Source organism: Primulina eburnea, chromosome 3, assembly GCF_022965805.1.
Source record: "Primulina eburnea isolate SZY01 chromosome 3, ASM2296580v1, whole genome shotgun sequence".
In the NCBI taxonomy this organism is placed as follows: domain Eukaryota; kingdom Viridiplantae; phylum Streptophyta; class Magnoliopsida; order Lamiales; family Gesneriaceae; genus Primulina; species Primulina eburnea.
Genome location: NC_133103.1, coordinates 36,858,333 through 36,874,141, shown reverse-complemented (window position 1 = coordinate 36,874,141; position 15,809 = coordinate 36,858,333). Strand labels below are relative to the sequence as shown.

The window sequence follows — 15,809 nt, the reverse complement described above, 5'->3', positions numbered from 1 at the left end:
AAAAATCTTTTCTGATGTGGAAGATTAGACAAAGCTGCAACCATAGACCATACTCAGAATTCTTAAGATTTTTCACAACAAGACTCTGATACCAGTTGTTGGGGAATTTACCCGAAATGATGCCGATCACGATGATAATATTGCTGAAAAATTGCGGAATAAAATAATCAACAAGGACACAAAGATTTACGTGGTTCACCCAAGATAGGCTACGTCCACGGAGCTACTGCAAATCTTTTATAACTGGAAGAAATATTACAACAAGTGTATACAACAATAAACTAAATATCTCACACTCCCAACTCGAATATAACCGAGAAAATAATTTCTCTAACTCACACAAGAGAACACTCAACACTCAAATGCTCTCTCTATTTTTCGAAGCTTTGTAATTGCTTCTGTTTTAAGATGCATTTTCAATACGAAGGATGCACTTATTTATAGGTGCAATCCTCCACGTGAACAAAGGAAATGATTTCCTTTTTTGACGGCCACCAATACAGTCTTCAAATTTGACACGTTTAGTTTTGTTGACAAGGTCTATGCTCAGTTTTCCAATCAACATTAATGAAGGGTCCTCTCACCTAACACGTGCAACCTCATGGCACCGACGATCACCCACGGGCCTCACAGGTTACTTTTCAAGTAATAGAATTCTTGAAATTTTCAACTTATAGTTACCCAACTTAGAATATTTGTAAAGGCAGGATTTCCTCGTTCGAATCACGAACAATAATTAATGAAGGGTTAGGTCTCTTGTGAGACGGTCTCACGGATATTTATTTGTGAGACGGATCAACCTTGCCGATATTCGCAATAAAAAATAATACTCTTAGCATAAGAAGTAATATTTTTCATGGATGACCCAAATAAGAGATCCGCCTCACAAAATAAGACCCGTAAGACCGTCTCACACAAATTTTTGTCATAATGAAGATTGTCGAGTAGTTAAAAATGTAGTAGTATTTATAAGTGAACTCATCCTATTTTAGTTAAATTCTGAATATATACTTTTATTTAAGATACTAAATATCCAATATCATTAATTGAAATTTACAAAAGAAAATAACTACATCTCAAAGCCCCATGAATTGACGTCTCAAATTGTATTCACAATCTTCCCATATATTTTGTAACTAATATGTTTTTCGTGGGACGGTCTTACAAAAGTTTTTGTGATTACGTAACACCCTGATTAGTAGCTAAGTATTTTTAAAATAAAATTTAGTGAAATAATTATGTTAAACAGTATAAATTTAATTTTGGATAAAAATTTAAAAATAAATTTATTTTGATATTGTCCTATAATTAATAATTAGATCTTCTAGATAAAATAATTTGTATTTTAAATTAATTAGATAAATTGTGATAAGCCTATTATTCTTGTCTGGTATGATTATTCTCAAGACGTAATTGAAGTTTGCATGATTGTTATAGAATTTTCCATTTCCGTCGGTTTGAAACGAAATCAGCCACTGAATTATTTGGGTGCCGCGAAGCAGTGGATTAAAGCCCGCAACAAACATGGAATTTGAACCGGCTCGCTTCCCGGGGATATAAATGGCTCCAAATTCAATTCTTCTCTTCACACTGATAATCGCTCGAAAGAGAATTTTCACGTATTTGAAGCTGAAGAGAGAATTATGGGGAAGCGATTGCGAAGAGCAAGATCGATTTGCTGTTGCGCCTCTCCCAGAGTATCTGTCCACGTTTCTCGTCAATCGAACGTCAACTGGTTAATATACTTACTTCATTTACGTGTTTCAGATTCAGATATGGATTAACCAGTGTTTATTTTTGATACGATAGTGATATGGACGATTCGGATTTTGATTTTTGTGAAGATTTGTGTGCTTATGCTTGCTGCATTGTAACATAAGTAGATGCATTTAACTGAAGCGGAGGATTTAAGCTTTGAAACATAGCTAATTCGAAGTTTGTTTTGGATTGTGGAAGCTCGGCTCTGTTTCAGTGAATAGGAGGATTCCACTTTCACTTTTGGCATATTTGTATGTTTTTTAGCTTGAGCACTGATGAATCAGAATGATTTAGGAGAACGAATAATTTGTGTCAGCTGAACCATGCATTTCACTTCCAATTGAAATTTGTCTATTATGTGATGAGAGGTTCGTGAATCTGCTTGACCTTTGTATTCAATGCCTTGTGCGTCCTTTTTTTGGTTACGAAATTACTCAGTTTATGGGATTAGATTTGCATTAGGTGATATTTGAGTATGATTTTTGCCTGAAATTGTTTGAGCATTGCATTGAAATCTTGTGAACTGTGAAGAGTTGCTGAGTTAGAATCTATTCAGATCCTTCGTTTATCAGCTTATTATCATTTTGATTTAGATTAGATTTCAATCACATGTTTCAGAATTTATTGGCGCACGTAATTTCGAAATTTGACTCACATTGTTGAGCATTGCCATGACGCTGAGTTTGAGATCTGCTTTTTACTCAGTCACGTTGACGATCTGTGATGATGGCAACTTTTTCATTTTCTTTTCTCTTGATGAAAGAGTTCATTTCCTTTAAATTTAATGCAACTTCCATCTGTTTACGTTTGGGTTTAATGCAAAAAGGTTTGAAGTGGATATATGGACCGAAATTGCCAAGTTTATGGATGGGAGATCTCTGGTAATGCTAGGAGCGACCTGCAAGTGGTTCAATCATACCATGATGGAGGATAGCATCTGGAAATTCGCATGTTTGCGTGATCTTCAGGTGCCTGATCCAAGAAATGTCAATTTCAAATGGATCAAACTTTACACTACAGCTTTTGGTAAATTTCAGCCTGCGCTCTTCCATAAAATTTTTCAACTACATGTAGTAAGAGAATTCATGAGTAAACTCTGCAGACGGAAGCCACTCGTACATGTTCTGCCAACAGGAGAAGCATATCGGTAAGTGCTATTTCTGGTTGTATTTTTAACTTCTTTCTTTTTTAAAACACATGCAACTAAATATTGATTCCACTTACTGCATTAGATTGCTGATTTACAAAAAAATGGGACGGAAAGCTCTCTTTAGCTTATGTTATCGTACAAAAAAATCACATGAACCCATTCATACGTCTGCAGGCTATGCAGGGAGTATATCTCCGAATATAGAATAGAACAAATCCGGAAATTCTTCAAGTGATTGGGCATGGTCGCATAGCATTTAGTTTGAATTCGATGCCAATAATACATGTTGAAACTAATGTTTTCTTAAAAAAATTTGTTTGGTGGGGTGGATAGATTGGATGCGAATTGGAGCATTTTCGATTGATTCACATGCGGTACTCTTGACTGAGAGCCTGACAGGACCAATAAGAATTCCAAAAGAAGAGACAGCACAGAAAATGTTGCAGATGACTGGTGGTTGTATATTAAACTCAATAAAAACTGGAATCTGGATTGCTGGTAACCAGTTGCAGTTTCCCATATACCATATTATTATGCCATGCTTCATATTATTTCAAGACTTAACCACCATAATTTCAAATGCAATCATGTTTGAAGACTTGCAGCTTGTTCGATGCCCTATCTGTGACCTTGATGCATGTGACGGTAAGCAGGAAATTAAACCAATATTTTCTTTATAACTAGAGTATCATCAGATTTTCATTAATTTTTCTGGAAACTACAAAATTATACAAAGACAACCAACCAGGTCCTACGAAAGCACTCCCAATTTTATATTTCTAAATGCTGTTGAAGTTTGATTCTGATACTAGATGAATGAAATATATCCATATAACTATCTTAGTTTATTGTATTACATTAAACTCGAAGAAGAAGCTTACAATTGATGCATGTTGTGATTAAAAAAGGTTGATTATGATGTATGGATCAACACATCGACATTAAGAAATTGAGACGCTTTTATGCAGGAACTATGCAAGTCTTGGATGCAAGACATATTGAGCTGTTCCTGAATGAGGGATATCTAGATGGGAGTTGGGATTATGAATTAGTTGGATCCCATGACATAAACAAACAAGCTGATGCAGCCTCCGGAGGGATCTTTGACATCGAGCACATCAATGATCAATCAACCTCTGGTATGTCGACAATATTCCGCTGGAACTGAGGAACAGCATCATGTATCATGCCCTTGATTCAAACCCCACATGTAAAATGATCGAAAATTTACAAAATCAGTTATGCACCCACCAGAAGTTCAATTGAATAAGAAAACCAGTATTTTGAAATTATCAAACATCAATTTGAAATTTTCTTTTTCATTTGAAAATAAAGAGCATTCTTAACTGCAGATATGACAGAACTGGACTAACTCTGAACTCATTTCAGATATTCTTAACAGTAAGTTATGGGTGGGAAAAAGCACGGACTGGCAGCCAAAATCTATGGTAACTCTCCATGCGGTGGCAGTGAACACCAACTTACAACAGAATGATGGTAAGCTCGAAATCTAATTTAACCACTTAACATTACTAGTATGTAGATAAATTGCATTCACCTTTTATGAAATTTTCAATTCCTGAAAAATCCCATTAAATTTCCCCTTGAATGCAGAAGTTTTAACTGAAATAATCTGCTTTTTTTTTTTATAAAAAAAATGATAGTTTAGTTTCAGTATCCGGGAAAATAAAAGAGAAACAAGAATTAAATATGTACAGGTTTCCGCCAATTCAAGTTTATAAGTGAATTACTCTAGTTTCACTTACTGATGAGCATAATTCGAAGCAGGACTTCAGATTAAATACCATGCTATGAAGGCTGGAAAAAATGGGGAGATTGTTTCAATTCGTATATCTCAGCAGCTGCTCTAATTCCTGCCTAAATCTTGACTGAAAATAGAGTAAGAAACTTTGATCCATTTTTGACATTTTTACCTGATTGATCCGTAGCAGAGGAATAAAAATGTCTATCATTAAATACAAACATATACTCAAATGTTAAAAGAAATTCAGCAATATTTTCGTAATAATATACCTCATATATACTATATAGCAAGGAGCGGAGTACTTCAGATTAAAATATGTCCATATGTTTACGTTAAGTGCAGAATATCTGGATTTGCCCAATTTTTTGTTTTGGTGTATGTCTCTCTATCATCCCATCTCATAATAATATTAAGCCATAAATTTTCAAGAGATTGGTATTTTAATTTCTTTACATGTTGGTAATAAGTTAATTAAAATTATAACTATTTAAAAATATCCATTATTGTAAGGCAAAAACTTGTGCGAGACGGTCTCACGGGTCGTATTTGTGAGACAAATCTCTAATTTGGGTCATTCATGAAAAAATATTACTTTTATGCTTAGAGTATTACTTTTTAGTGTGATATCGATAGGATTGACTCGTCTCACAGATAAAAATTCGTGAGACCGTCTCACAACAGGCTGACTCTTATTTTAATTATGACACGGATTAAAATTTCAAAGTTAAAATTATCAACATCTTATTAGGAATAATAATTTCTTTTTTACGCAGTATGTGTGTGGTATAAAATTAACACGGTATTGTCTCTTTCATGTATGACCAAAATGATCGCTCGAAAATGTTTTTGCTATAACTTTAAGTATCATAGATTGATTTGTTCAAAAAAAAAAAAAGTATCATAGATTGATTAGATTAAATGCCTTTCGCATGACAAATACATGTTTCTAAATATGCGCAAATGTTTTCTTCAAAAAATTTCGTATATTAATTAATTGATTACAAAATTTTATTATCCAAGCATATATAAATTACTCGATTCTGATTTTTTTAAAGACCTAGTTATCAAGAAAAAAAATTGTAAATTGTATATCTTTCAATATTAAACATATGTAAATGAACATTGAAATAATTAAAATGAGAAAGTTTACTATCATTTTCGTGTACGATACACTTAATTCAACACACATTTCTTTATTCTAATGATAAAAATATCATGGACAAGTTAGTCAAAATTACGTTTACAAATAAAAAAATGCACTTCAAAAGTAAAGGCAAATTCATATATATATTTTTAGACAGAACCGAATTTATTATTTGGAAAATAGATATAGCATTAAATTTGAAATTTTAATAACTATATGATTAAATATGCTGCTACTAAGAGCAAAGGTACAGAGATTGATTTACAACTTAAAAAGATATGAGATGAAAACCATAAACCCTTTATAATTACATGACCGAAAATACTATTTTGCCTTAATATAATTTTACAATAAAAAGTAAAAACCCATGATTTAAAAAAGATAAAATAAATTATGCACACACGAACTCTATTCATGAATCGTATAAATTAAGAGTATCCTTTATGCTTATTTTACCCAGACATCTTCCTACCTGATGTCGAAAAATCGAAAGGTGTTTATCGAATACATCCCATCCGATTGGAGACGGGAACAACGAATTTAATCGAGAGAGACGACATAATCTAGTTGAAGTGGAATTTACTCCTTTGAAGAATCGTTTATGAATTTAAGAATATTTTTCATTCATGGTGTGCCTTTCACTAGATAATTAGGTCGTTGACAATGCTAGTAAAGATTTGGCACAAGACTTGATAATTTCCAACTATACCTGCGATGAAGCAATTTGTTCTTGTGTGCTTCGCAATCAGCAAGAATTATAACTCTTACATTTCAGGCTTCAGGGCACCGACATACGGCGAGTTCCAGTACTGCCCATCAAAGTCGAATCCATAGCCCACCACAAAATAATCAGGGCACTGCCAAGACATATCGAAAGTTTATTCACACGTATGTAAAATTCAAATTTCACGAAATCAACATCACAACATTTCTTCATAGACAAACTTGGACAATGTTGTCCACAATGTCAACACATTTCGATATAGATAGGAACTCAGAAAATTCAAGAAACTCAAAAACTAGTCCGATCAATCATCAACAGTGCAAACAAGCTTTTCAACAAATATACGATTTTCTTCCCTTTCTTGTTTCATCAGTCAGGTAAAAAAGTTGCATCTTTAATAAAAAAAAAAATTTCAAATCAGTTCAATGGAAAATTATTAAAATTCCAAAAACAAGAGTTTGATCGTTTACATGAATCCTCAATAAATGTAATTAAAACTAAAAATCATTAGGACAACATAAAGGGGAAAACAGGATGCGACAGCAAGCAAATCAGCTGGACTGATGTTCTTTGTTATAACATACTATATTCTTTGAGAAAAGTAGCCGAGCCATCAGGCAGCATGAAATTCTCACATCTATGGAAAATGGTTTGGAGAGAGAGGGAGAACCTCGAAGCCACATTAATACTTTCCTTCTCCAACTAGTTCAAAATGAACCTTTCGTATTGCGGGTTTATCAAGAAGAGAGCACACGGATTCGGACGATGCACCTTTAGACTTCATGTAATCAATCAGGCAGGACAAAGTGTTCCCAGTATCAACAATATCCTCAATCTAAATAGTGCCAAAAAAGGGTACAGAATTAACTTCCAGTTAAGCCACATAAACATATACAACATATGAAACGAGAGTTGTACTGTGACAAGTATCATATAGGGCATCAAACCAAGACAACACTGATAAACTACTGACTGCATTTGACAAGCATCGTAGCAACACCTACACACACAAAGTCACAATGTTAAGAATCATGTCCCACTTATGTTTGTCGGAGGAGTTTGTAATTACTTATAAGAATTTATCTATCACCTCAAGTTAATCATTTCCTCGAAGTGAAAGCATGCAAAGTAGCTTCTACTGGAGTGCATTCGACAGAATCTGACATTTGGGGGATGGACAAGAGTGTCACATAATGGTACAAGTGCATGGTACAAGTGCAGGTAACCAGCATGAATAACTAAATTCCATATGCATGGTATCTAGTTCCTAACGTTCAAGCTGGTTACTTGCAGCGGAAGTTTAAATTTTTTTTTTACGTTAAAAATGTTATTTAAGCGTAGTATGATTTAAAGTATTTATAGAGTGTTCTAGAATAATTTGCTTTTGCGTATATACCATCAGCTCCAACTATTCCGGATTTTAAGCAGAGATAGTTCTTTTTGTAAATATTTATAAATGAATATTTTTTCTTCTTCAACCGTCTAATCAAGTCCACAATCAGAATCTAAATTCATCGTATAGATCGCACTACAGATCTAAACGAAATTTGCAGCGTAACGACGGTGATGTGGTGGAAGGTGGTCGAATTTTGTGAGGGAGGAGAGAGAGAATTTTGGTAGACAAAAACTTGTGTATAAAAGTTATGTTTGTGATTCAACTATTGATTACACATATATTTAAAGTCTCTTCCCGATCTAATCAGGAATCTCGTTTTATCAAGATTCTAATTTTCATTATTAAAAATTCTCAGGTATGTATTTTTCATTCTTGAAAATATCATGCATAATTAAATTATTATCAACTTTTGATAATACAATATACATATATACATATACACATACACACATATATATACACATATATTTATTTATGCTTTAAATTAAATAACTTTTATTTAATGCTCAATCAATTATTAACTAATTAATCTATCCTAGACTCTTCTAGAATATTCCATGAGAATTTTACACTTAGTAGCCACTACTAATAATTTGTATTTAATCAGTATATTCTAAATTTACTAAATGAATAATTGTGAACTCATTACAACCCCGATCGATAATCAGACAAAGCCGAAGTATCGAGGGTGCGAATCTCGTTCACGTAGTGAAAAATGAACATTCGAAGGCAATTTTTCAGGAATCCAGTTTTTCGCAGCTCCCAGTTTTGTGAACTCCTTCAGTAAACGAGACAGTTCCACTCGCCTCACTTAACAAGCAGTTAAGCTAAATTTCAATACTTTCATTACATGGAATCAAACTCCTTTATAATCAATCTCTTTTATATGCATCAAACTACAGTTGTCAAATTCAACTCCTTGAACTTGACTATCTCAACGTGGACACAAAATCCAATAATTGTGTATACCCTCAATGGTTCAGAGATACAGTTAGTCGTGGTTTCACAACTTCATATGATTCAAAACAACATTTGTTCCTATTCAGGATTACCCTAATTAACCTCATTCTTTTCATCAACCTCTTGATCAAGAATGTCAGAACTCAAGTCGATTGCACCCATTAGATCATGGTAAGAGCATCTAGTAACATCGCCCATGATCCTTAAGGTATCATTGATAGCGCACGCAAGAACTTTAAGTTATGGTTAACGTACAGTAACATCAGTTTTACACATGACAAAGTCTTTGTTCTCATGTATCAATTTTGTTTGTTAATCATCTAAAACATAATCGATCTAACAATTTTCTTTTGTTGCTAATTGACAAAACTTGGCAAACATAAGCAATAATAGAAAGACTGGATTTTATTAATCCCCAAAGAACTAAAGAAATACAGAAAAATTGATAATTTGAAATCTGATGATGACTGTTTTAATGCTTAGATTGACTGGAGTGCTTGGGTTGACTTGATTTGGATTTTTTCTCAAATTCAGTCTTCTTCTTTTCGGGAGGCTTGGATGATTCGATTTTCTTTACTTTCTTCTATTTATCGATCTGAGCTGGTGTCTTGAGAAATGTTAGAACGTTGGACAGCTAAGTACTTACACCATCAATCTTGGATGACAACTAAGAGTGCACATCCTCGATCTTCACTGCCAACCGAAAGTTTCTGGTTTGAATTTGTCCACCAAGATGAGTTGCAAAGGCATCTTGTGTTTTCTTAATATGTATGATATAAGAAAAAAATTTCATAATAGAGCAGAGAAGAACGTTAGGTCGATCAAAATATTATGATTGCTTAGGGGCATGAGGATCTTTCCATCATCAGTAATTGTCACTTGACAATAGAAATTATTCAACTTGGAAACACAGATATCCAAGGAAGATCTTTTAAATATACCGAGTCCAAATGACTCTATAGACTTGAACACTTCTGTTATTTCAACATCTTCCATGGAGTAGAATGAGTTGAAAACAATTGCAAAGGAGTTTTTGATATAAGATGAGGTAGCAACTGTAGCGGTCGTGTAATAAACCGTACTATTTTCTACTTAAAATTTGCGGAAAAATTAAAAATTTTCATGAATACGAAAATAAAATCAATACGGTCGTCACTACATCATCCATTCACCAATAAAAATCTTGTTAAAAGAAAAGCTTGCTCAAAACCTCTCGTATCAAAACATAAAATCAGAGTATTAATATTTTCCTGCTTAAAATCTTAAAATAACGTGTGCGATCCTCGGGTCTAGCCTTCTACTCAGTCCAAGCCTGCTCCTTGGTCCCCACCCCTCGTCTCATCATGATCATCCTCACTTGCATCGATCAAGTCTAGTGAGTTTAAAGACTCAACACGTATAAACTGGAATAGCAAGTAGTACATAATAAAACCACGTGCAACTTTAAAATAGGACATACATACTTGAAGCCTGAACTTGCGAAATGAACTTGAACTTGCATACATACATAGACGTGCCATAACTTAAAAATTTTCATAAACATGCTTGCAGACTTGATCATTCTTAAACATACATGACTTCATTTTGCGTAGAGGCATGTTTCAAAGCAAGTGACACATACATAATAAACGTCTGATCAAACAAACCACAGTACTGGGCTGACAGGGACGTATCCACTGTCACATACATGAGATCCCCGTTCATAATTTAACGGGCTGGTTGGTCCCCGTTAATAATTTAACGCTTTCCAACCACGATCTAACCCGTTCATAATTTAACGGGGTGGAGAGGTCCTTGGCACGTTCACCGACTTCCAAACCCATTCATAATTTGGTCACAAGACAATTAGCATACCTCAAAAAAAAAAAAAAATCTTCAAATATTTCCTTGCACGTCAACATACTTACTTGGCGTTGAGGGATTCGTTGGATTTCATTTGGTTCCGCTGCTGCACACTAACATGAATATCAACACTTATCTTGCATGACTTAGACGTAGGTGCTCGAGCTCACCACCGAATTGCATAAATAGCTTATGACATTCTAGATCACTCGGGACTTGATCTCGTTTAATCATACTAACCAGGACATCAAACCCCGAAACAAACTCTAAGATGCCGTGTGAACATTTCCCAACCATAAAAGACATGAACTCACTATTAGAACTTGAAAAGAAGAAAGAACAAAATATTTGGACAGAAGGGGTGGCGCTCGGGCGGTAAAACTTGACCGCTCGAGCGGCCGGGTCCATGCTCGGGCGGTAACAAACTTCCGCTTGGGCGCCGAGGTCACGGGGAAAAACACTCGGACAGAAAGAATGGCGCTCGGGCGGCAAAATTTACCGCTCGGGCACCGAGCAACTGGACTCCGCGAGTTAGAAACTTAATCTCCCAAATTCGATCACACCGACAGTGAACAACGCTTCGAGACTCATCCTAGGATACTATGGCACTGACTCGACTCCACCTAACTTTCCAAACATCTCCAAAACAACAACGCAAAAAGTACACAATAAACCCGTAAACACGGTCTTTGACAACAAAACGGTTATGAACGACTACTCAATTTCCCAATTGCCTTACGACACGAAACGAATTGTCAATAACCATCCCCACATCATTAACAATATACCTATACGCAGCAGTGATCACCCGTCGATCTCCAACGAAGCCTGCAACAATAAAACTTCAAGAACACAATTTACGTAAAAGTCGCAATTTGAGCAGTCCCACTAAAAACGCCATAAATCACTCAATTTTTATCCAAATAATTCGAATTTTATATCAAATCGAAGGTATCAAAAAGTTATACATTTTTTGCGTTGAAAGTCATCTCAGCTTCTTGACTGAAAAATCGCAGTAACTCAAAATACAGTGAAAAACGTGATTTTAGATCTAAAAACTATTTCAAAGCGCATCGATAAATTTCTTGCTCAAACTACTACACACCATACATGGATTTCACGCATAAAAACAATGCAACATATACTATGACATGATCGACGCAGAAAAGAGATATTATACGTGCCTTTTGATGATAACGTTACCGAAACGACGACTCCGACGAGGAACGAGTGCGATGATTGATCCGAGACGAACGTGACACTAATTTCTTGCAATAAAATCACTGAAATTTGCTGGAGAATATGGAGAGGGAGTGGGCGGCTGCTGTGTATCTTAGAACCCTAGGTTTCTTTCTCAAGAAAATGAGATGGAAGAATGTGTGTGTGCAAATGAAATATGTGTGTGTGACTTACGTGAGTGGTGTGTGTAATAATGTGTGTGTGCATGAGTTTAGTAAATTAGGGGAATATAATATGCTAAATTAACAATTAAAATTCTAATTAAAAGATAATCCCCTCATTTACAAAATCTCTCAATTAAATAAAACACCCAACCACTAAAATTTTAAAATTTTGAAGCTTCAAAATCACTTAATAAACAATTTAGGCTTTAAAAGGTTAAATACTAAATAAATTATTTGGAATGCCCCAAACCCAACTTAAAATGAAATACCGCATTTAAAATTTGCCAAACTCGTCACCGGTCTCTTTTCGTCGCTCCCGCATCGAATAATCGCGTGAAACATGAAACTTGAAAACCATTTTAACGTGCATCACATAAACATAAAAAAAGATTTAAAATAATGCATTTAAATAAATCGGGTAAGGCTAAGACTCATGTTAAATTTAAATAAGAAATTTAACAATTAAATAAATGCATTGATTTTACGTGTACTGAATTTGGGCACTACAGGTCGTTACCATTTCTGCAAAGGAAGAGCTTGAAGAAAACCAAGTGTCGAATTTTGCAGAGAAAATGTTGAAATAAGAAAGAGAATTTGAAAAATATGGTGAGATAAAATGAGGAAGGGTAACTGATATTTATATGTGCAACTGAGGTTGTCAATTGGGACACATGTCATGTTGTCACTTAAAAACTTTAAAATTCAAAAAAATCGTACGTTGTATGAACGAATCACTGAGTTGATCGGAATTTAAATCTTAATAAATGCAATTTGAAAGGAATTTAAATGGTCAGTTACCCTTAGAATATTTATTTAAGAACAAATGAGTCAACTTAGGATAGAGATCAGTTAGGATAGAGGTACTGATGGATCAATATGGCTCTAATTCAAATTGTCTCATTATTAAGGCTTTTTGAATCAGTTCCCTAAACATATGAATTTTAAGACTAATCAATAAGATCTAAATTGTTTCTAAAATAAGAAAAACTTAGCATCTGCGAGTAACTTAGTGAAAATGACAGTTCCATATGTTATTCTTCAACACATGGTAAATGATGACGAATATCAATGTTTTTGCTCCGAGAGTGCAAAACTAGATTGTATATGTTTGTTATTTTACTTTTGTTGTCGTAGAAAATTAGTGACCATGTTGCATCAATTTCATAGTCTTTATGTTTTGTTAAATCCACAACAACACCTCTTAGCAGCTAGATATTCACCTTCGACAGTTGAGGTGGCAATTGATGCATGTTTTTTGCTAAACTAAGATAGTCAGTCTCCGAGAAATTGATAAGTTTGACTCATACCCTTTCTCTCCAATTTGAATCATGCATAGTATGCATTTGTATAAGTGTAATGACCCGATTTAATTATATGCTATTTTGAAATAATTAAGATTACTTATTTTAAAATGAGAAATTTAAAATAATTAATTCAAATAATGAAATCGTGTGTTTAAAACTAATATCAGTTTATAGAAGATATTAAAATAGATATTTCAATTTTATAGCACACAAGAGTCGAAATAAAATAGATCAGATCTATTCTTAAACTAATATATATATATATATATATATATATATATATATATATATATATGTGTGTGTGTGTGTGTGTGTGTGTGTGTGTGTGTGTGTCATTCTGATACCATAGGCAGAGAATGATACACCAGGAAAATAATTCAGAAAGTAATAAAAGAAAATAATTCAGAAAATAATAACTTGAAACAACGATGGTTCCCTATTAAAGGAAATCCACGAATATATGCAGAAAGTAATAACTTAAAACAACGATGGTTCCCTATTGAAGGAAATCCACGAATATATGCAGAAATTAATTTGCAGAAAACAATACAAAATTCTTTAAGGCGGTGGTTCCTCCAGTTTCTGATGTCTATAAACCTTTAAGGGGTCTATATACAGAGCATATTTTTGCAAAGAACTCCACGAATCTTAAAGAAGTAGGCGGTTTAACCAGTCATGAACGTATTCATATAGATATATATAAGAACTCCAGAATTTAAAACAAGATTTTATTACTAACCTTTGGAATCAAATCTTTACATAAATGAGAGATAAAAATCAAAAGGGTTTCGGATTTCTGGATAATGGTTCAAGGAATTTGGATCTGGGAAAGGGTTTCGGTATTTCTGGGTATATATATATAAGAACTCAAGAATTTAAAACTAGATTTTATTACTAACCTTTGGAATCAAATCTTTACATAAATGAGAGATACAAATCAAAAGGGTTTCGGATTTCTGGATAATGGTTCAAGGAATTTGGATCTGGGAAAGGGTTTCGGTATTTCCTGGGTTTCGGATTTCTGGATAATGGTTCAAGGAATTTGGATCTGGGAAAAGGTTTCGGTATTTCCTGGGTTCAAGGAATTTTGATCTGGAAGTGAGTAGTGGATAGTGGAGAGAGAGAGAATAATGGTTCAAGGAATTTGGATCTGGGAAAGGGTTGCGGTATTTCTTAGGTTTCGGATTTCTGGATAATGGTTCAAGGAATTTGGATCTGAGAAAGGGTTTCGGTGTTTCCTGGGTTCAAGAAATTTTGATCTGGAAGTGAGTAGTGGATAGTGGAGAGAGAGAGAGAGAGAGAGATGTTTCGGTGCCTCTATACTGAGGTTATGTCCCTTTTTATATACTTTTTTGGGGGTATTTTCGGAATTTTTTTTTAAAACACATGAAAATGTACATAAATACAAATACAATACTAAACAATCTAATACAAGCATTTATACTCCATTATTTCCAAATATCGGTCCAGGGTCGTCTTGTCCAAGGAGGTCATCTTCTTCCAGGTTGAGCAAATCATCAGAGGATTCTGACTTTCTTGAAGGTCCTGGTGAGAATTTCATTAGTATATCTTGCATTTCTTCAGGAGTTTTAGCAGCTGCAAGCATTGCCGTCATATGGGATTTTTGTGCTAGGAATTCTGTATGTTGTCTTGTTGGAATCCTGTAAAGCGGTTTTTGAGTTGGGACTCTTGTATTTTTATTATTAATGATCCAATCTTGGACATTGGTGGCTGTAAGACTCGGAGGAATTTTGAATTTGTCCCACCATTTGACTTTAAATCTTATCTTAATTTGTAAAAAATTTTCATCTGAAAATTCAACAGTCCATGAAAGGACCCAAGGAAGATAGAATTTCATACAAAAAAGGACAAGAGGATGGAACTGTTTTTCTTCTGCTGTCGGGGCATATTGGGCTCTAAAAAGATTAAAGGAATGTTGACAGGGTGTTTGAGTATCTCATAAGTGGATCCAAAATATTCCCACCATGTGTACCACCAGGGTGGGAATATTTTGGGGTTACAAATTTTGGTATCAAAATAGAATAACCATGTACGCTTGTGTTTCTGGTTTTGAATTAAGAAAGAATTGTACCAGGCCTGTTGATAGTCCCAGTAATCAAAAGGTATTTCGAAAAATGATGCTTCTTTATATTTTTCTGGAAATAATATGGGGTTTGAAAGATTATAGCCCCAGTCAATTGGAGCAATGACTTTTAGGATTTTACAGGTGGAATAAGCGGGATCATTATGGCTTTGGTCCAAGAAGCAATTTTTAAACAATACTGAGTCAGTAGTTTCCAGAATTGCTTGATATAAATAAGGGGTCTTATTTTCGTTCCAAGGTTTATAATATCGACCTTTTC

General features: G+C 34.2%; 1 protein-coding gene and 1 pseudogene across 2 annotated transcripts; one reads left to right on the top strand and one right to left on the bottom strand.

Annotated features, from left to right (window-relative positions):
• Positions 1 to 1,525: 1,525 nt before the first annotated feature.
• LOC140828482 (probable F-box protein At3g61730) lies at positions 1,526 to 5,046 on the top strand. 2 transcript variants are annotated; one of them, XM_073191430.1, is made up of 8 exons: positions 1,526 to 1,735; positions 2,585 to 2,784; positions 2,861 to 2,905; positions 3,242 to 3,406; positions 3,506 to 3,553; positions 3,877 to 4,047; positions 4,298 to 4,405; positions 4,697 to 5,046. In XM_073191430.1, the coding sequence occupies exons 1-8, from the start codon at positions 1,644 to 1,646 to the stop codon at positions 4,777 to 4,779; spliced, it is 912 nt and encodes a 303-aa protein (XP_073047531.1). In that variant the 5' UTR covers positions 1,526 to 1,643; the 3' UTR covers positions 4,780 to 5,046. The 2 variants fall into 2 exon arrangements, with proteins under 2 accessions (XP_073047531.1, XP_073047530.1); XM_073191429.1 differs by having other exon boundaries at positions 3,242 to 3,553.
• A 1,335-nt stretch (positions 5,047 to 6,381) lies between these two features.
• LOC140827319 (uncharacterized) lies at positions 6,382 to 15,061 on the bottom strand (annotated as a pseudogene).
• Positions 15,062 to 15,809: the final 748 nt, after the last annotated feature.